Raw genomic sequence first — 21,973 nt, 5'->3', positions numbered from 1 at the left:
CCTGGAAGCAACTGCTGCTGTCAGAGGGAGCGTTGTTCTGGGACGATGCTTGCTTGAAAGCCTGGAGCAAATAGATGAAGCAAATCCCTGCTTCCTCCTCCAATCGCTCGTCTCCGTCTAGCGCCCTCTTTAGGCCGGGGCTTATAGCAACCGACTGGGAAAGCAAAAACAAGGCTTGCAGAGGCCCCGCCCCAGCATCACAGAGCTGAGACAAGGGTGGATTTGCAGCTGAGAGACAAAAGCTCAAACTCGCACATGGACGGAGTGAGTTCCTGTGGCTTCGCAGCAGCTGACATTTCCAAATATAAAATCGTGCATTACAGATGCTCTCTGGATTGCTCACATTTCTGTTCCAACTCAGCCACTTTCAATTTTTATTTTATTATTATTATTTTTGAAACAGAGTCTTGCTCTGTCACCCAGGCTGGAGTGCAGTGGCGCAATTTCGGTTCACTGCAACCTCCGCCTCCTAGGTTCAAGCGGTTCTCCTGCCTCAGCCTCCTGAGTAGCTGGGACTACAGGTGTCCATTACCACACCCAGCTAATTTTTGTATTTTTAGTAGTGACAGGGTTTTGCTATATTGGCCAGGCTGGTCTCGAACTCCTGGCCTCAAGTGATCCATCTGCTTGACCTCCCAAAGTGCTGTTTTACAGGCATGAGCCACCACGCCCAGCATCCAACTCAGCCACTTTCTGTGTGACTTTATTAGAGCCACTTTTCTGTGTCTCACTTTTCTCATCTGCAAAATGGAGAAAATTATAGTACCTACCTTATATGGTTATCATCGGATTCACTGATTTAGTGCACATGAAGCACTTAAAACAATGCTGGACAGATATATATAGAAAGTACTGGAGGCTGGGCATGGAGGCTCACACCTGTAATCCCAGCACTTTGAGAGGCCGAGGTGAGTGGATCGCTTGACCCCAGGAGTTTGAGACCAACCAGGGAAATATGGTGAGACCCCATCTCTATCAAAAATCCAAAAAATTAGCCGGGCATGGTGGTGCGAGCCTGTAGTCCCAGCTACTTAGGAGACTGAGTGGGAGAACTGCTTGAGCCCAGCAGGTGAGGTTGCAGTGAGCTGTGATTGAGTCACTGCATTTCTGTGTGGGTGAGAGTGAGATCTTGTTGAAAGAAAAGAATAAAAAGTGGCCAGGTGCAGTGGCTCACGCCTGTAATTCCAACACTTTGGGAGGCCGAGGCAGGCAGATCACCTGAGGTGAGAAGTTTGAGACCAGCCTGGCCAACATGGTGAAACCCCATCTGTACCAAAAGTACAAAAATTATCCGGGTGTGGTGGCGGGCACCTGTAATCCCAGCTACTCCAGGGGCTGAGATAGAATTGCTTGAACTCAGGAGGTGGAGCTTGCAGTGAGCTGAGATCGTGCCACTGCACTCCAGCCTGGGTGACAGAGCGAGACTTTGTCTCAAAGAAAAAAAAAAAGGAGAGGCCGGGCGCGGTGGCTCAAGCCTGTAATCCCAGCACTTTGGGAGGCCGAGACGGGCGGATCACGAGGTCAGGAGATCAAGACCATCCTGGTTAACACGGTGAAACCCCGTCTCTACTAAAAAATACAAAAAACTAGACGGGTGCGGTGGCGGGCGCCTGTTGTCCCAGCTACTCGGGAGGCTGAGGCAGGAGAATGGCATGAACCCGGGAGGCGGAGCTTGCAGTGAGCTGAGATCCGGCCACTGCACTCCAGCCTGGGCGACAGAGCGAGACTCCGTCTCAAAAAAAAAAAAAAAAAAAAAAAAAAAAAGAAGAAGAAGAAAAGGAAGGAAGGAAGGAAGAAGGAAGGGAGGGATGGAGGGAAGAAGTGAGGAAGGAAGGGAGGGAGGGAGGAAGGAAGGAAGAAGGAAGGGAGGGAAGGAGGAAAGAAGGGAGAAAGGAAGAGAGGGAGGGAGGGAGGGAGGCAGGGAGGAAGGAAGGAAGGAAGGAAGAAGGGAGGAAGGAAAGAAGAGAGGGAGGGAGGAAGGAAGGCAGGAAGGAAGGCAGGCAGGCAGGCAGGAAGGGAGGGAAGGAAGGAAGAAGGGAGGAAGGAAGGAAGAGAGGGAGGGAGGAAGGAAGGAAGGAAGGAAGTTACATTACAGTGATTATTACTACTTGGGTTGGTGAAAACTAACTCAGCATCCTCCAGAGAAGTCGCGGTTGCCACACAACACTTGGCTATGTTTCAGCGCTACTCTGCACCCACAGTGACAGATACTTGGATCTCCTCCAATTTGGAGGAAGGATGTTTTGGTTTTGATTTTTGGACGTGTTGGTTGTTGGTGGCTTTCATGCTATTTAACTAATAATTGCTGTCAGTTCAACCTTGTCATTACCAGTTTAGCTTGTTACGCGTTATTTAGTTAAACTGCATGTATAATCATGCATATTTGCCTCAACCCTGTGTGCGCCTGGCCTGCAATTTCCCACTAATTAGACTTTTTAAAGACACGTATGCATTTATCTACTCAAATTTGCATCATCCGTTTCCCTATTGCCAAAGCAGATGTACACAACACCCACCCACCCCCACTCCAGGAAATACTTTGCTTATTATCACGGAGTTATTTTTCCACTGGAAAGTTGAAACTGGGTAGGAGGGGTACAGATGGGGTCTTGTCCTACTGAAGTAGCACACCGCAGACAGAAGGTGCTGGGTCTCAGGCAAGAACAATGGGGCTGAGGGGAGGAAACGGACTCTGAAATATCTGAATTACAGCAGCAAATCCACCAAGAACCCCAAACCCAACACTCCAGCTCCAGCTCCCACCCTGGAAGGATCTAGACACCCACCAGTTCCCCCAAGAATCAAGCCTCTGGACACAATTCCTCTCAAATGGCTTTATTTCCCCAGTGTGAGGAATCTGTGAGTGGTGAGGGGTCTGTGGTCCCTGTTACCCCAAGGACCCTCCATTCTCCCCTGTTGTGGCGGAGTCCCCAGAGGGATAATGGCCCGGGCTCCAGGACTTGATCCTCCCAGGCTGGGGCTGGTTCTGGGAGGAACCGGGCATGCTGTGGTTTGTACGGATGACACTCCCAAAGGTGGTCCCAACAGTGGCCCAGATGGGCACGGGGCTCACCTCAAGGACAAGGCCACCAGGTGCGGGGGCCGAGGCCCAGATGAGCCTTACTCTAGGAGCAAAATCCCCTGTGGGGGCTTCTCCTTGAAGTCTGCCAGCAGGGCTCAGTCTGGGGGAAGAGAGAAAAGAGAGAGCTGGGGATTGGCAGGGAAGGGGAGAGACAGAAAAGCTGGGAGACTGGCATAAAAGAAGCAACACGAAGACCTGAGTACAAAATGCTCAAAGGAGACCAAGAGAGTGACCCAGGGACACTGGAAAGGCGCCAAGAGAGAAAAACACGCAAACATACAGGAACAGAGGCTGGAGATGCACAGGCTGATGATACACACTAACCTTTGGGCCCAGGGAGGTCAGGGGGTGGCGGCCCACCTGGGGGCAGCAAGGCAGAGCGGCTCAGGGCCTCGGCCACCCACCCGAGGACGCGGCTACAGTGCTGGATCTGGGGAAAGGGAGGAATGTCAGAGCAGGAGATGGAGATGGAAACCCCTGCCCGACCCCTGCCGCAGTTCCCCAGCCAAACCCCAAGCCCTCACCTCCCGCTCCAGCACTTTCAGGCGCTGTTCGTACTCGCGGATGTGTCCCAGCTGTTTCAGTGCCATGTCCACCCTGAGAAGGGAGGGCCTCTTACCGGGGGCACCCGTAGCCCACCCACCCCCCGGGGGCTCGCCTGCTTCCTGGGCCTCCTCCCTCCCTCCCAGGACCCTGACTTCAACCGAAGTCAGGATCCGCCCCAGGCCAGAAGCCCCATCCCTGACCAGGCCCCGCTCTCACTTCTGGGACGTGCGCTTCAGACGCTCGGAGTCGCTCTCCCGCTTGTCCCTAGCGCGTGCCAGCAGGAAGTTCTCCTTATGCACCGATTCCCACGTTAGCAGCTTCCGCTCGCCTTCCTTAGAAAGGCAGACCACTGCAGGGGCGGGCGGAGTCAAAGGGCTAAGGCCACGCCCCTTCCCAAGCCCAGCAGCCCCTTCCGACACCCTCAGAACACGCTATCTCAGACCCGGCCCCTGGTGATTCGAGAACATGCCCCGCCCCTCACCCCTAAGCCCTGCCCCTCAGTGCTTAAGCCGCGCCCCTTGTTGTTTAAACCCCGCCCCTCGCTGCCTAAGCCACGCCCGTTAGTTATTTGGGGCATGCCCCTTCCCCTCGCCTTCCAGGCTGCCGGTCCCCTATTCTTCTTTTTAAGCCAAGCTCTGTTCTCACGGAAATGCTCGAGGGTCGGGGAGGACGGCTGGGGGCTCCGGGGGCGCCTGCACAATTGCCTGAGCAGGAGGCGCAAGTGGGAGATGACGATAAAGGGCGGGGCCAGCGTGGGCCGAGAGTGGAATTCCCGGATGAGGCGGTAGCGCTGCGCCTTCCAGTAGAGATCGCTGTTGCCCTGTACTTTGCCGAACGTGTAGCTGCAGAGGCCAGAGGTCAAAGGTCACTTGAGGTCAGGGCCCAGCCAAGGGCAAAGACAAAGGTTAGATGCCAGGCAATAATTTTTCAAAGTCTACGGCAGCAGACAGAAGTCAAGATCACTAAAGTAAGAGGTTACAGGATGCGATTAGAAGTCAGGTTAGGGCCGGGCCCATTTGCTCACGCCTGTAGTCCCTGCACTTTGGGAGACCGAGGTGGGTGGATCACCTGAGGTCAGGAGTTCGAGACCAGCCTGGCTAACATGGTGAAGCCCCATCTCTACTAAAAATACAAAAATTAGCCAGGCATGGTGGCGGGTACCTGTAATCCCAGCTACTGGGGAGGCTGAGGCTGAGGCTGAGGCAGGAGAATCGCTTGAACCCAGGAGGTGGAGGTTGCAGTGAGCTGAGATCGTGCCACTGCACTCCAGCCTGGGAGACAGAGTGAGACTCCGTCTCAAAAAAAAAAAAAAAAAGTCAAGTTAGAAGGGCCAAGGGTCAGATGTCAGAGGTCAAGTTGGACGTGGTATCAAGGCTTAAGGTAGAGGTTGAAGTCATGTTAAAGTTGGGCTCAAAAATTAGCTAGGACACAAATAACTGACATCAGAAATGAAAATGGAGACATTACTACCGACCTTACCGAAATAAAAAGGATTGTAAGAGATGTCAACAAACTAGATAAGTGAAATGGACAAATTCCTAGGAACACACAAATTACCTAAGCTGACTCAAGAAAAAATAGAAAATCTCAATAGACTTATCATAAGAGATTTAATCAAAAACCTTTCAATAAAGAAAAGCCCAAAACCAGATGGTTGTGCTGGTGAATTCTATCAAACATTTAAAAAAGAATCATAATAACAAGGATGTTCCTCAAATTCATCCAAAAGACTGAAAAGGAGAGAACATTTCCTAACTCATTCCATGAGGCCAGCATTACCGTAATACCAAAGCCAGATAAAGATATCACAAGAAAATTACAGACCAGTAGCCCTTATGAATATACATATAAACATCCTGAAAAAATACTGGCAAATCTAATTCAGCAGCATATTAAGTGGATTTTACACCATAACAAAATGGGATTTATCCTAGGAAAGTAAGGGTAGTTAAACATACAAAAATCAGTGCAAATACCACATTAATAGAACAAGGTGTGGGGGAAACCACATGATCTCAACCAACACAGAAAAGGCATTTGACAAAATTCAACAACACTTCATGATTTTTTTTTTTTTTTTTTTTTAAGACAGAGTCTCGCTCTGTCACCCAGGCTGGAGTGCAGTGGCGCAACCTTGGCTCACTGCAAGCTCCCCCTCCTGGGTTCATGCCATTCTCTTGCCTCAGCCTCCCGAGTAGCTGGGACTACAGGCACCCACCCCCACGCCCGGCTAATTTTTTGTATTTTTAGTAGAGACGGGGTTTCACCGTGTGTGGGCGGCAAGCCACCCAGGTGCCGAGGCAAGAGACCAAGGGCACGAGCTGTTCCAGTGTAATAAAATACATAAAATAACAAGAGTTACACTAGATATAGATCGTAGATATGATTATATATGAATATCATTAATCATTAGTTTGTAGCAATTACTCTTTATTCCAATATTATAATAATCCTTGCTCTACAATTATAACCTAGGAAAAACCAGGCCATATGGAGATAGGAGCTGAAGCGACATAGTGAGAAGTGACTAGAAGACAAGTGTGAGCCCTTTGTCACGCCCAGACAGGGCCACTAGAGGGCTCCTTGGTCTAGCGGTAACACCAGCGTTTGGGAAGACGCCCGTTACCAAGCGGACCGTGGTGTAGCGGTAGCGTCAGTGCCAAGGAAAAGCACCAGCTACTTAGCAGACCGGAAAAGGGAGTCTCTCTTTCCCCAGGTGAGTTTAGAGAAGACTCTGCTCCATCACCTCTCATGGAGGGCCTGACATCAGTCAGGCCTGCCCACAGTTATCCAGAGGCCTAACCATCTCCCTGTGATGCTGTGCTTCAGTGGTCACACTCCTGTTTCACTTTCATGTTCCATCCTGTACACCTGGCTCTGCCCTCTAGATAGCAGTAGGAAAATTAGTGAAAGTATTAAAGTCTTTGATCTTTCTGAAAAGAGCATAGAAGAAATAATGACGTAAGCTGTCCTCTCTGTCTCCGCCTGGGCTATCTAACAGGGAAGGGCCCCTGTCTGGTGGACACGTGACTCACATGACCTTATCAATCATTGGAGATGACTCACGCTCTTTACCCTGCCCCTTTTGCTTTGTATCCAAAAAATAACAACGCAGCCAGGTGTTCAGGGCCACTACTGGTCTCCCTGTCTTGGTGGTAGTGGTCCCCTGGGCCCAGCTGTCTTTTCTTTTATCTCTTTGTCTTGTGTCTTTATTTCTATGATCTCTCATCTCCACACACAGGGAGAAAAACCCACAGACCCTGTAGGGCGGGCCCCTACAACTATGTTAGCTAGGATGGTCTTGATCTCCTGACCTCGTGATCTGCCCACCTTGGCCTCCCAAAGTGCTGGGATGACAGGCGTGAGCTACCAAGCCCGGCTTTTTTTTTTTTTTTTTTTTTTTGAGACAAGGTTTCACTCTGTTGCTGGCATGATCATGGCAGTGGTGAAATCATGGCTTACTGCAGCCACAGACTTGCCCTCCTGGGCTCAAGCCATCCTCCTGCCTCAGCCTCTTGAGTAGGTGGGACTACAGGCATGCACCACCATGCCTGGCAAAATTTTTTTTTTATTGAGATAGGGTCTCACTATGTTGTCCAGGTCGGTCTTGAACCCCTGGCCTCAAGTGATCCTCACACTTTGGCTTCCTAAAGTATTGGGATTACAGGCATAAGCCACCATGCCCAGGCATCATAATTTTTAAAAATCATAAACTAGGAATAGAAATAAACTTTCTCAACATGAGAAAAGGTACTTCTGAAAAACGCACAGCTAACATCATACCTAATGGTGAAAGACTGAAAGCTTTCTGCCTAAGATCAGGAACAAGACAAGGACATCCACTTTTACCACTGCTATTCAACATTGTACTGGAAGTTCTGGCTAGAACAATTAAACAAGAAAAAAATATATAAAAGGCATCCAAATTGGAAAGGAAGAAGTAAAAATATCTCTATTCACAGATGACATGATCCTATATATAGGAAATGCCAGAGACTCACAAGAAAGCTTCTAGAGCTGCAGATTCAGCAAAGTTACAGGGTACAAGATCACACAAAAATCAGTTGTGTTTCCACACACCTGCAATGAACAATCCAAAAACGAAATTAAGAAAGCAATTCCACTTACAGCAGCATCTAAAGGTTAAGCACCTAGGAATAAAGTTAACCAAAAGGGTAAAAAACCTGTAGCCTGAAAACTACCAAATATTGCTGGAAAAACATTAAAAAGAACACCTAGATGAAATGTCAATACTACCTGAAACAATCTACAGATTCAACGCAATCCCAATGAAAATTCCAACAACTGGCCGGGTGCAGTGGCTCATGCCTGTAATCCGAGCACTTTGGGAGGCCAAGGCGGGTGGATCACCTGAGGTCGGGAGTTCGAGACCAGCCTGACCAACATGGAGAAACCCCATCTCTACTAAAAATACAAAATTAGCTGAGCGTGGTGGTGCACGCCTGTAATCCCAGCTATTCAGGAGGTTGAAGCAGGAGAATTGCTTGAGCCTGGGAGGCAGAGATTGTGGTGAGCTGAGATCGCGCCATTGCACTCCAGCCTGGGCAACAAGAGTGAAACTCTGTCTCAAAAAAAAAAAAAAAAAGAAAAGAAAAGAAAATTCCAACAACCTTTTTGACAGACATGGAAACTGATCTGCAAGTTCATATGGAATTGCAGGAGGCCCTGAATAGCCAAAACAATCTTGAAAAATAAAGGAGACTCATACTTCCAATGTCAAAATTTGCTACAAACCTACAGTGATAAAAACTGTGTGGGCTAGACGTGGTGGCTCATGCCTGTAATCCCAGCACCTTGGGAAGCTGAGGTGGGTGGATCACCTGAGGTCATGAGTTCGAGACTAGCCTGGCCAACATGGTGAAACCCCATCTCTACTAAAACTACAAAAAAAAAAAAAAAAAAAAAAGCCAGGCCTGGTGGCAGGTGCCTGTAATCCCAGCTACTCAGGAGGCTGAGTCAGGAGAATCGCTTGAGTCTGGGATGTGGATGTTGCAGTGAGCAGAGATCGCGCCACTGCACTCCCGCCTGGGTGACAACAGTGAGACTCCGTCTCAAAAAAAACCCAAAAACCTGTGTGGTACTGGCATAGGGATAGACACAGATGAGTGGAATAGAATTGAAAGTCCAGAAATATACTCATACATCTATGAGTGTCATGCATTTCATTGTAGCCTGCTAAAGATATACTGAAGTCTGGTCAGGCGCAGTGGCTCATGGCTGTAATCCCAGCACTTTGGGAGGCCGAGGCAGGTGGATCGCCTGAGGTCAGGAGTTTGAGATCAGCTTGGGCAACATGGTGAAACTCCGTCTCTACTTAAAAATACAAAAATTAGCTGGGCATAGTGGCAGGCACCTGTGATCCCAGCTACTCAGGAGGCTGAGGCAGGAGAATCCCTTGAACCCAGGAGGCGGAGGCTACAATGAGCCGAGATCGCGCCACTGAACTCCAGCCTGGGTAACAGAGCAAGACTCTGTCTCAAAAAAAAAAAAAAAAGTAAGTAAAAAAAAAGATATGTTGAAGTCATAACCCATAGTGCCTCAGAATGTGACCTTTAAAATTTTTTTTTATTTATGAAATACATGGCTTTATTCAGAAATAGAGTTTACAGATGTGATTAAGTTAAAATGAAGTTATTAGGGTGGTCCCTAATCCAATTTAAGCAATGTTTTATTAAAAAGGGAAATTTGGAAGATGAAAGCAGAGGTTTCAATGATACAACTAAAAGCCAAAGATGGCCAGCAAAATACTAGACGTGACAGGACAGACATGGAACAGGCTCTCCCCCACAGCCCTCAGAAGAAAATGACTTGGTTGATGTCTTGATTTTGGATCTCTAACTGTGAGACAAGAAATTTCTGTGATTTAAAGCCACACAGTTTTTGGTACTTTGGCAGCCCTAGGAAACTAATACAATAGGTCCAGCACAGGGGCTCATGCCTGTAATCCCAGCACTTTGGAAGGCTGAGGCAAGGCAAGAGGACTGCTTGAGCCCAGGAGTTCAAGATCAGCCTGGGCAACATGGCAAGACCCCATCTCTAAAAAAAAAAGAAAGTCAATGAAATTTTATATTTTCTCGGCAAAAATCATGCCAGTAAGAAAGGAAGCAAACAGAGGGACCCAACATAGGATTAAAAAGGAGTTTCATTTCTAAAAAAAATAGGCCGGGCGCAGTGGCTCACGCCTGTAATCCCAGCACTTTGGGAGGCCGAGGCTGTCGGATCACGAGGTCAGGAGATCGAGACCATCCTGGCTAACACGGTGAAACTCCGTCTCTACTAAAAATACAAAAAATTAGCCGGGCATGGTGGTGGGCGCCTGTAATCCCAGCTACTTGGGAGGCTGAGGCAGGAGAACAGCGTGAACCCAGGAGGCAGAGCTTGCAGTGAGCCGAGATCACGCCACTGCACTCCAGTCCAGGAGACAGAGTGAGACTCTGTCTCAAACAAACAAACAAACAAACAAACAATAAATAAATAAAAATAGCCACTGGGCACGATGGCTCACGCCTATAATCCCAGCACTTTGAGATCCAGCCGAAACGGGTGGATCACAAGGTCAGGAGATGGAGACCATCCTGGCTTACATGGTGAAACCCCGTTTCTACTAAAAATAAATAAACAAATAAAATTTTTAAAAAAAATATGGCCAGGTGCGGTGGCTCAAGCCTGTAATCCCAGCACTTTCAGAGGCTGAGACGGGCGGATCATGAAGTCAGGAGATCGAGACCATCCTGGCTAACACGGTGAAACCCCGTCTTTACTAAAAAATACAAAAAACTAGCCAAGCGAGGTGGCGGGCGCCTGTAGTCCCAGCTACTCAGGAGGCTGAGGTAGGAGAATGGCATGAACCCAGGAGGCGGAGCTTGCAGTGAGCTGAGATCGTGCCACTGCACTCCAGCCTGGGCAACAGAGCAAGACTCCATCAAAAACAAAAAAAGAGAGGCCGGGCGCGGTGGCTCAAGCCTGTAATCCCAGCACTTTGGGAGGCCGAGACGGGCGGATCACGAAGTCAGGAGATCGAGACCATCCTGGCTAACACGGTGAAACCCCGTCTCTACTAAAAAATACAAAAAACTAGCCGGGCGAGATGGCGAGCGCCTGTAGTCCCAGCTACTCGGGAGGCTGAGGCAGGAGAATGGCGTAAACCCAGGAGGCGGAGCTTGCAGTGAGCTGAGATCCGGCCACTGCACTCCAGCCTGGGCAACAGAGCGAGACTCTGTCTCAAAAAAAAAAAAAAAAAAAAGAGGAAAAATGGGAAATTTTATGTAATTTTACCATAATAAAAAACAAAGTCGGCTGGGCGTGATGGCTCACACCTGTAATTCCAACACTTTGGGAGGCCGAGGTGGGCCACTCACTTGAGGTCAAGAGTTCGAGGCCAACATGGTGAAACCTTGTCTCTACTAAAAATACAAAAAATTAACCGGGTGTTGGGGAGTGGGAAGTGGAGGTTGCAGTGAGCCGAGAACTTGCCACTGCACTCCAGCCTGGGCAACAGATTATCCCAGCACTCTGGGAGGCTGAGGAGGGAGGATCACTTGAGTCCAGGAGCTCGAGACCAGCCTAGACAACATAGTGAGACCCCCCCGCTCCAAAAAATTTTTTTAATTAGGCAGGCATGCTGGCCTGGCTAATTTAAAGTAGTCCCAGCTACTTATGGGGCTAAGGCAGGAGGATTGCTTGAGTCCAGGAGGTCGAGGCTATAGTAAGCTATGATCACACCACCACACTCTAGTCTTGGCGACAGAGTGAGACCCTGTCTCAAAAAAATAAAAATAAGGAAGTTCAAACTGGGCTCAGGAAGAGGATCAGTCCAAAGTACAAGTCACAAGCAGGGTCTGCTTGGGTCTGGGGAGAAGGCAGCATTAGATTGGATCAGAGTTCAGGGACTAAAGACAGAATTCATTAGACGGCGTTCAAGAGTCATGAGGGGGCCATGGGTCATGCTGGGTGAGGTCGGATCAGAGAGCAGTCAGGCCTCACCTGAACATGGCGATGAGCAAATTGACCAGCAGGATGTTGGCCACGAGCAGGAAGATGACGAGGAGCAGCACCACCAGCCAGTTGGCATACTGGGAGACACAGACACCCGCCTGGGTCCGGGGAGGGTGTGCCCAGAAGCCGGGCTCCGACGAGCAGTTGCTGTGCTCCATGAGGGCCACTGTGAAGAGAGACATTCAGAGATCGGGGGAGGGGGACAGAGACCTAAGAAAGACAGAAAGACTGCCAGGTGTGGTGGCTCATGTCTGTAATCCCAGCACTTTGGGAGGCAGAGATGGCCGGATCACCTGAGGTCGGGAGTTCGAGACCAGCCTAACCAATATGATGAAACCCCATCTCTACTAAAAATACAAAAATGTTAGCCAGGTGTGGTGGCACGAGCCTGTAGTCCCAGCTACTCGGGAGGCTGAGACAGGAGAATCACTTCAACCTGGGAGGCAGAGGTTGCAGTGAGCTGAGATCGTGCCGTTGCACTCCAGCCTGGGCAACAGGAGCAAAACTCCATGTAAAAAGTAAAGTAGAGGTTCCTCTTTAAAGACTTTCCTCCCTATCTAATTAAGAATAAATAGTAACTTCTCTTAGAAACAAAATGTATTCACAGACCTGCTAACATGCTTAAATATCTGTTAGCCGTAATAAAGAAATCAGTGTACTCTACATTCTTAGCTCCCACAATTTAGCCTAAATATTTGCCCTGGCATGCTTATACCGGTCCAAGCAAGCATTAGGTCATAGCCTGTTCCTCTTCCTTATTTGAAGGCGTTTTTACCTTTCTCAGCATTCCACAAGTTACCTCCTCCTTCCTTTGTTCTCCTCTGCCTTTGCTTCTTTTAAAAAGTTCTAAGTTACCAGCCAATCAAGACAAATACAAAATGTAAAGTCCGGTTCCAGCCAATAAAAACCAGACACAGCAGCAAGATAGACGCGTCAGGTTATAAATGACCCTATCTCCTTTGTTCCGTGTATTCTCGTGGCAGAACTGCTGGCGAGTGTACACTTTCTACAAAAAATTAAAATGGCCTTACTAAAAAAATTAAATTTATGTTCAAGTACTATTTCTTTACGACACCAAAAAACAAACATTTCTAACATCCATCTAAAAAAAAAAAAAAAAAAAGACAGACAGAAAGACAGGGGATGGGGTGGGCAGAGACCCAGAGAGAAGGTGACGGGGAATATAGGGATCCAGAGATCCAGAGAAAGAGGGAGACAGAGACTCAGAGGGAGGCTGTGAGGCCCTGTCATCCCCACCTACCGTCCATGTCCTCCTGGGGGATCTGCCCGAAGATCTGCAGGTAAGGACGGTAGAAGACGCGGCGCAGGATACTTGGGAGGTCACTGTTCCGTGGCCTTAGGAGCCCCTCCGTGGCCACGCCATAGGCCACCAGCCACACGCCGAGGAAGAAGAGGAAGAAGAACACGTCCTTCATCTGTGGGGAGATGTGGCTGAATCCGGCCCCGCCCTTCCCCACCCCTTATCCCAAAACCACGCCCCTTGCTCCCCAAAGTCACACCCTTTCTCCACAGACCACTCCCTCTCCAGCCCCACCCCTTTTCCTATGGCCCCGCCCACTTCCACCCCACCCCTCCCTCACCATCTTGTTCACGATGACGATCTTGGGCCCCAGCTGTTTGTTGACCGTGAAGATGTGCAGCAGCCGCACCGTAAAAACCATGAAGTCAATGCAGAGGACGGTGCGGCCCAGGTGGTACAAACCCGGGGTCAGCCTGTGGTGTGGGGAGATGCCGCAAGGGTTACTCAAGTGTCACAAGACGCCAAGGAAAATGGGAGTCTTCCCAATGTCATGCTTCAGATGAAGCTGCAGCCTCCACCGGGCAGGACCAGGACCCTCCCTGTCACCCGGGGTTTACTCAAATTTACTCAGTGCCAAGCTGGTCCACGCAGGGCACTGGCACCCATTTGAAAAATGGCTGCGCCTATTAACTAATAACTGAATGAACCATGGCCTTAGCAAAGAGCTGGCCCCTGTAAGAATCAAGCTGGGAAAAACTGTTGGAATATCTGTCCAACCTATAAAAGGCAAAACATATAGAGTCCCTACAAACCAATAAGCAAAAGGAAGGAATAGGAAGGAAGCCTGATAAAGGACACCATGTACAATTCACAGAGGAAGTTCAAAAGGCCAGTAAACATCAGAAATTCCTATGGGGAAAATAAAAATGCTACCCCTATTTTGCATCCTCATGTACTTAAATTTTGGATGGATTAAAAACCTAGTGTATGGACAGGTGCAGTGGCTCACGCCTGTAATCCCAGCACTTCGGGAGGCCGAAGCGGGCTCAAAAAAAAAAAAAAAAGGAAAGAAAGAAAGAAAGGGAGAAAGGTAGAAAGAAAGAGAAAGAAAAGAAACATATAAAATGAAAGTGAAAAGACAAGTCACAGAATTCATGAAGATATTAAGACCAACAAAACTACCAAGGATTAGGATCCAGAGTATAAGGAGAAGAGCGAGATATATATATATATAAAATCAATGGGCCAGGCGTGGTGGCTCACGCGTGTAATCCCAGCACTTTGGGAGGCTGAGGCGGGCGGATCATGAGGTCAGGAGATCGAGACCATCCTGGCGAACACGGTGAAACCCCGTCTCTACTAAAAATACAAAAAATTAGCCGGGCATGGTGGTGGGCGCCTGTAGTCCCAGCTACTTGGGAGGCTGAGGCAGGAGAATGGCGTGAACCTGGGAGGTGGAGGTTGCAGTGAGCCGAGATCACACCACTGCACTCCAGCCTGGGAGACAGAGCAAGACTCTGACTCTAAAAAAAAAAAATCAATGAACCCCAATTTTAAAAATGGGGGGGGCAAAGAAGACAATTGACACAAGCACATGTGGCCATTAAGCTTAGGAAAAGAGGTCCAACTTACCTGGTAGTCAATAGTACATAAATTAAAACAAGGAGAAGTCATGTTTGCCCATTAAATTGGCAATTTTTTTTTTCAGCTAAATTGAGAGCTACATTTTAGAGTCAAAGTATCAGGCATTGTCAAGCATGGCCTCAAGAGGGCACTCTCTTACCCTGATGGCAGGGGTGGAAATGGGTGAAGCTACTTAGAACGGAATCTATCCATCTCAAGAACATATGTATGCTTTGACCCATACACTTTACATCTGGGATGTAAACTTTTATTATTTTGGAATAATAAAAAAAACATAAGGCTGGGCATGGTGGCTCACACCTGTAATCCCAGCACTTTGGGAAGCCAAGGTGGGAGGATTGTTTGACCCCAGGAGTTTGAGACCAGCCTGGGCAACACAGTGAGACCCCATCTCTATTTAAAACGAGAGAGAGAGAACCTAAATGTCCATCTAGAAGGAACTGGCAAAACAAAGGATGATTCATCCATTCCATTCTGGAGATGATTAGACATTTCTCCCTTTTTGTTTGTTTGTTTGAGACCGAGTTTCACTCTTTTCACCCAGGCTGGAGTGCAGTGGCTTGATCTTGGCTCACAGCAACTTCCGCCTCCAGGTTCAAGCAATTCTCCTGCCTCAGCCTCCCGAGTAGCTGGGGTTACAGGTGCCCGCCACCATGCCCAGCTAACTTTTGTATTTTTATTAGATATGGGGTTTCACCATGTTGGGCAGGCTGATCTCGAACTCCTGACCTCAAGTGATCCACCCGCCTCGGCCTCCCAAAGTGCTGGGATTATAGGCGCGAGCCACCGTGCCTGCCCACTTCTCCCTTTTAAGCTGAGATCTTTCCATTTTTCTCATGTAGTAATTCTTCCTTCACCTGGAAAGTGGTGGGTTTGATAAATTGTCCAAAATATTGCTGGCAATCCTAGAGCATGGTAGCATATGGCCTTAGCCCTTTCATCTCAAAAGTCACTTTATACAAAATACAACGAATGATAAACAGAAGTATTAGTGTTTTACAAAACTCTCATATCTTGCTCCCTGCTTGAATAAATTATTTATGTTGAATCACTTTGTAACACTGCTAACACAGCTTAGAGGAAGCCTGACTTTCAGCGTGGCTACTGAGAAAAGCTTGAGTAGGGATCATCACTGTCATCACTGTCAACCATTCAGGATGTGTCAGGTCCCTTGTAAACAGTCACCAGGTTGTTGGCCAGGCACGGTGGCCCACATCTGTAATCCCAGCACTTCTGAAGGCTAAGGCGAGTGGATCACTTGAGGCCAGGAGTTCAAGACCAGCCTGGCCAATATGGCAAAACCCCATCTCTACAAAAAAATACAAAAAAAAATTTAGCTGGGTATAGTGGTGCATGACTGTAATCCCAGCTACTCGCAAGGCTGAGGCAGGAGACTCGCTTGAACCCAGGAGGTGGAAGTGGCAGTGAGCCAAGATCGTACCACTGTACTCCAGCCTGGGCAACACAGCGGAACTCTGGCAAAAAAAAAAAAAAAAAAAAAGAAAGAAAAGAAAGAAAAAAAAAAACAAAAACAAACAAAAAACCAGTCACCAGGTTGTGTCCACAAAGTTTTCTGTTTGCTCTCCTCAAAAGCAAGAGTATCCTAATGTGGCAGGGCAAGGGTTAAACCCTTAGTGTGGAGGGATGGAAGGATGGAAGGAAGAAAGAAATGAAGGAAGGAAGGAAGGGGGAGGGAGGGAGAGGGGCAGAGGAGACAGGGAGAGAGAGAGAGAGAAAAGAAAGAGAAAAAGAGAAAGAAAGAAGAGAGAAAGAGAATGAAAGAACGAAAAGAAAGAATGAAAGAAAGAAAACAGAAGGAAGGAAAACGAAGGAAGGAAGGAAGATGAAGGAAGGAAGGAAGGAAGGAAGGAAGGAAGGAAGGAAGGAAGGAAGGAAGGAAGAAAGGAAAAGAGTAAGTCGGGGGCAGGAGGGCAAGGGGCCTGGGACCAACGAGCTGTGTGGAGGAACAGGAGTGAGGAGGTGAGGTTGGCACCCAGGTCGGGGCGTTCCCAGAAATATGTGTTAACCTTCACACCTAGCAATAAATAGCCACAGAGGCTGAGTGGTGGACCGTGGGGTTTTCTCCTGAATCCTGCCTTCTCTGAAGCCAGATCTCCAGGTGCCAGTCAATTACCCTGGGGCAATCGTCATGCCTGACTTTCCTAAGAGGGGTTTTGTTTCTTTTTCTGCAGTCAGCAAGGATGGCTTGACCTGCTGCCCAGCTGCGGGGAAGCCAGGAGTGGAGACCCGGGGAGTGGGCAGGAAGGATGAGAGGTGGCCAGGGGCCGGGGTTCCAAGGCCCCGGGGCACTCACCGGCAGCCCACGCCCAGGAGGAAGCAGGTGAGGGCCACTAGGTCGCACTGGTTCCAGCTGTCGGCGAGGTAGAGGCGCAGGCGCTGGCTCAGTGAGGCATGGCCGGGCCCAGGGCCCCCGCTGGCCAAGCTGCCCCCGCCTCCGCTCAGGCCCTGGCGCAGCTCCTCGCACAGCAGTGTGAACGCCCAGAAGTAGAGCAGCAGCTCCAGGGCGCCGGGTGGCGCCGGCTGGAAATCCACGAGCAGCACCCGCGCGAACAGCAGCAGGAACAGCAGGTAGCTGACCACGTTGCCCATGAAGACGGTCACCGGCGCTCCCCAGAAGTGGAACCAGCGGCGTAGGCACCAGTGGCCCCCGCAGTAGCCCCCGCAGCAATCCCGGCGGCCGGGCTGGCGCGGGACCCCCAGCGGCGTCTTCTCCGCGGGGTCCGCCGTCCTGTTGGGGAGAGAAGAGAAGAGACCGTGTCGCAAACGACGAGAGTCCTGATCTCCACCATCATGGAGACTTTTGGCCTGGCACATCTGACCCTGCTGACCTGAAACTCAGTCTGCCCAGCGCTACCTTCTTGGGTTTTAACTCTTGTATCTAACCTCTGACCTCTGAAATCTCCCGTCAAGAGGTGGACTGATCGCTTGAGCCGAGGAGTTGGAAACCAGCCTGGCCAACATGGCAAAACCTCGTCTCTACAAAAAATATTTTAAAAATTTAGCTCTCTACTAAAAAAAATACAAAAAACTAGCCGGTCGAGGTGGCGGGCGCCTGTAGTTTCAGCTACTCCGGAGGCTGAGGCAGGAGAATGGCGTGAACCCGGGAGGTGGAGCTTGCAGTGAGCTGAGATCCCGCCACTGCACTCCAGCCTGGGTGACAGAGTGAGACCCTGTCAAGAAAGAAAAAGGAAAGGAGAGGAGAGGGGAGGGGAGGGGAGGGGAGGGGAGGGGAGGGGAGGGGAGGGGAGGGGAGGGGAGGGGAGGGGAGGGGAGGGGAGGGGAGGGGAGGGGAGGGGAGGGGAGGGGAGGGGAGGGGAGGCCAGCGGTGTAATCCTAGTACTTTGGGAGGCTGAGACAGGCGGATCATCCGAGGTCATGAGTTTGAGACCAGCCTGGCCAACATGGCGAAACCCCGTCTCTACTAAAAATACAAAAATTAGCCTGGTGTGGTGTGCGCCTGTAATCCCAGCTACTAGGGAGGCTGAGGCAGGAGAATCGCTTAAACCTGGAAGGCGGAGGTTGCAGTGAGCTAAGATCATGCCACTGCACTCCAGCCTGGGCAACAAGAGCGAGACTCCGTCTCAAAAAAAAAAAAGTTTGATAAATATTCTATTTCATTCACTTAGACCTGCTTTTTAAAATACCTTTATGGTGACCATAGCATAGTGATTAAAAGCAGGGGCCTTGGGGCAAAATAGGTGAAAAATCCCTCAATGAACTGATTCCACTTGCTACAGAGGGATGGAGGTATGTGTAGCATGAAGCAAATCAATTTCTAGTGACGGCCTCCTTGATGGCAGAACCAAATCTTGAGCCAAACCTTGAGCTAGGCATTTGGGAAGCTTCCTCAGTATCTCAGCCCCTGATGGGATGTGTGATATAGTTTGGATGTTCGTCCCTTCCAAATCTCACATTGAAATGTAATCCCTGGGCCGGGTGCGGTGACTTACACCTGTAATCCCAGTACTTTGGGAGGCTGAGGCGGGAGGATCACAAGGTCAGGAGTTCAAGACCAGCCTGGCCAATATGGTGAAACCCTGTCACTATTAAAAGTACAAAAGTTAGCTGGGCGTGGTGGTAGGTGCCTGTAGTCCCAGCTATTCAGGAGGCTGAGGCAGGAGAATCGCTTGAACCCAGGAGGCGGAGGTTGCAGTGAGCCGAGATTGCACCACTGCACTCCAGCCTGGACGATGGATCGAGAATCCATTTCAAAAAAAATTAAAAAGGAAGAAATGTAATCCCTGGCTGGGCACGCTGGCTCACACCTGTAATCCTAGCACTTTGGGAGGCCAAAGTGGGCGGATCACTTGAGGTCAGGAGGTCAACACCAGCCTGGCCAACATGGTGAAATCCTGATTCTACTTTAAAAATACAAAAATTAGCTGGGCATAGTGGCATGCACCTCTACTCCCACCTACTTGGAAGGCTGAGACAGGCGGATCAGGAACCCAGGAAACAGAGGCTGCAGTAAGCCAAGACTGCACCATTGCACTCCAGCCTGGGCAACTGAGGGAGACTCCATATCAAAAAAAATAAAGAAAAGAAAAAAAAGACAAGACAAGACAAGACAAGAAGGAAGGAAGGAAGGAAGGAAGGAAGGAAGGAAGGAAGGAAGGAAGGAAGGAAGGAAGGAGAGAGAGAGACAGAAAGAGAGAGAAAGAGAGAAAGAGAGGAAAGAAAGAGAAAGAAAGAAAGAAAGAAAGAAAGAAAGAAAGAAAGAAAGAAAGAAAGAAAGAAAGAAAGAAAGAAAGAAAGAAAGAAAGAAAGAAAAAAAATGTAATCCCTAATGTTGGAGGTTGGGCCTGGGGAAGGTGTTTGGGTCCTGGTGGTGCGTCCGTCATAAATGGCTTAGCACCATCCCTTTGGTGACTTTTTGCTCAGTTACTTCACATGAGATCTATGTGGCACCCCCTACTCCTGCTTCTGCTCTTGCCATGTGATACACTGGCTCCTCCCTCACTTTCTGCCATGAGTGGAAGCTTCCTGAGGGCTCACCAGCAGCAGATGCCAGCACTATGCTTCCTGTACAACCTGCAGAACCATGAGCCAATGAAATCTCTTTTCTTTATAAATTACTCAGTCTCAGGTATTCCTTTGTAGCAACTCAAGAAGGGACTAACACAATGTGGAAGTGCCACATGTCCTGAACTGCCCAGGATGTCCCCACCTCACACAGTGCTGGGGGCTCCACTCACCCAACAGGCCCTTCTCCGTTAACAGCACTATCCATGTCGAACTCTAGCTCCTCCCGTGTGTGCTCCTCTTCTGATTTCCTGGCAAGGAGGGAAGCACAGAGTGAGAAATAAGGGGAAGAGGAGGTGGAGAGGCATTCTCCAGCAAAACTCAAACTTCTTCACCTGGAGACGTGGCAGAGAGACAGAGAGGTGGTCTCCTAAAGTCACCCCAAAGGGACCTTCCCCCAGAGCCATGGCCAGAAAGGGAGAGTAACTGCCACTAGAGACACAGGGAGGATCCCCCCAAAACTCACCTCCCACAGCACTCCCTTAGTGGATGGAGAGAGAGTGTCCCATTCCCAGGGAAGGGACACAATGGGCAGATGAGGGAAGAAAGGTGGGCAGAGTGAGCAGGAAGGAGAAACTGAGCACCCCGCCCCCATCCCCACCACTCTTACCCCAGGGTACTGACCTGAAGGTGATGAGGCGGGTGTAGATGAGTGGGGGGCAAAAGAAGGCAAGAACCAGGGCCCAGATGTGTGTAGTGCTGGCCATATCTCCCCACCACTTCTGTGTCAGCAGAGACTGTGGGGTGTGGGCAGGATTAGGATCCAAATATCCCCCACAGCCCCCTCCCTAAGACGCCCAGCAAGGGTTGGACCACAGCTCCAAAGTACAGAGCAAGTGCCCAGTGTCACAGTCACAACTATTGAGGTAGGGAAACAGTGGTGAAAGGCAAAGACAACTTGGGCCAGGTTTTGACAGTAAACAACCAACACTTAAATTGACACTATATGGCAGATACAGGGCTAAGCATTTTATGTAGAGTAGTCCACTGAATCCTTGACACATAAGGGGGTGGGTACTAGTATCTCCTCCTTGGCACACATGAGGCACAGAGAGGTTAAGGAAATGGCCCAAAGAAACACAGCCTGTATATGGTAGAGCTGGATGAGTTTAACCACTACCCACAGCAAGGGACTCTGGGTAGCTGTTTGAAATGTGGGCCAAACCATTCCAACAGATGAGGATGGGACTTCCTGTTGGGTGGGCACAACTTCCTGTACTGAAGTGAGATTCTGAGCCCCTGTCAGATTTGAACTAAAAATACTGATAATGTTTCCAAAATGTCAACTTGTCAGGATCGGAGAGACTGTGGGAGCAAGTGGGGCTTCCCAAGGCAGACGATTTCCTATAGAAAGGGTGGGATTTCCTAGGCCAAAGTTTAAGTCCAAAAATAAAAGGTAATTGTTCAGTGAGGCCATTCTAATTGCTGAGAACTGAAACTAGGGACCTCTAAAAGACGTGGAAAGGGTTTCCTGTGGATGACATGGGACTTCCTGTGGATGACGTGGGACTTCCTGTGGATGACTCAGGACTTCCTTTGAAAGAAATGGGCTCTTCCGTGAAAGGGGGAAGGACTTCTTAGGTTAAAGGTGTAACTTCCTGATAGGGTCACCAGGAGTTTCTCTATCTGGAGTGGAACTTTTTAGGAGGATGGGCTTTGCCGTGGGAAGGTTGGCTTTTAGTGGAAGGGAGTGAGGCTTCTTATGGGAAGAGCAGCCTTTCTGAGAGAGAAGAGAGACTTGCTGCGTAGTCTCCAGGGAGAGGGGCTGGTCAAGACCATAGATGTTCCCAATGGCAGGGGCTCATCCCTGAACTTCCCAGAGTCCACTTGGAGACTGTTTGGGATGTTGATGTCGCAGATACTCACCTGTACTCCATCCTGGGCAAAGAAGGCACGGGCGTCAGCTTGCATGGCCAGCTGCAGGCAAGTGGCATCCCCCCAGAGCGGGCAGCGACGGAGGAGGAGGCGGGCAGCCCTTACCTCACTGCTGTGATAGCACTCACCAAAGAGGTCTAGAGGCAGAGGAGTTAGTTATGTGACAGGGATGGGAAGTAGGGTGAGGGTGTGAAGGGAGAGGAAAGGGAATTTAAGGGGATGGTGCAGGGATATGTGAGGAGTGCGGGCATGCACATTCCCCCCTGGCGGCAGCCCCCGTCCCTGCTCCCAGGCACCATGCTCCACGCACCAACGCCCATCCCCTCAAACTTGATCGCCAGGTCTTTCCTCCGTGCTGCCTCCTCAGCATCAGGCTCCAAACGTGCCATCACCCGGAGCAGCAAACAGGCCCCAAGAGCTGAGGAAACTGCATTGGAACCCTGGAGAGACAAAGAGGGCATGGATGCCTCAAAGAGGGTTCATAGAGGGGGAGAAAGCCTGAAGTC

General features: G+C 49.6%; 1 protein-coding gene across 5 annotated transcripts in view; it reads right to left on the bottom strand.

The window, feature by feature from the left end:
• Nucleotides 1-2,807: 2,807 nt before the first annotated feature.
• Nucleotides 2,808-21,973, bottom strand: part of LOC105497347 (transient receptor potential cation channel subfamily M member 4) — a 49,925-nt gene continuing 30,759 nt past the window's right edge. For 3 of the 5 annotated variants that reach the window (XM_071087413.1, XM_071087415.1, XM_071087414.1), the window contains 13 exons: nt 21,778-21,907; nt 21,459-21,604; nt 20,217-20,329; nt 19,766-19,843; nt 16,864-17,298; nt 13,246-13,378; nt 12,906-13,080; nt 11,633-11,810; nt 4,274-4,470; nt 3,845-3,977; nt 3,607-3,679; nt 3,407-3,512; nt 2,808-3,182 (listed from right to left, as the gene is read on the bottom strand). In XM_071087413.1, the coding sequence (XP_070943514.1) occupies nt 3,178-3,182; nt 3,407-3,512; nt 3,607-3,679; nt 3,845-3,977; nt 4,274-4,470; nt 11,633-11,810; nt 12,906-13,080; nt 13,246-13,378; nt 16,864-17,298; nt 19,766-19,843; nt 20,217-20,329; nt 21,459-21,604; nt 21,778-21,907 (1,902 nt within the window). In that variant the 3' untranslated portion in view covers nt 2,808-3,177. The remainder of the gene's footprint in view (nt 3,183-3,406; nt 3,513-3,606; nt 3,680-3,844; nt 3,978-4,273; nt 4,471-11,632; nt 11,811-12,905; nt 13,081-13,245; nt 13,379-16,863; nt 17,299-19,765; nt 19,844-20,216; nt 20,330-21,458; nt 21,605-21,777; nt 21,908-21,973) is intronic. The other 2 variants (XM_071087416.1, XR_011617770.1) reach the window with 2 other exon arrangements.

The sequence above is a fragment of the Macaca nemestrina genome, chromosome 20 (assembly GCF_043159975.1).
Source record: "Macaca nemestrina isolate mMacNem1 chromosome 20, mMacNem.hap1, whole genome shotgun sequence".
Lineage (NCBI taxonomy): Eukaryota > Metazoa > Chordata > Mammalia > Primates > Cercopithecidae > Macaca > Macaca nemestrina.
This window is presented reverse-complemented; position numbering and strand designations above follow the sequence as displayed.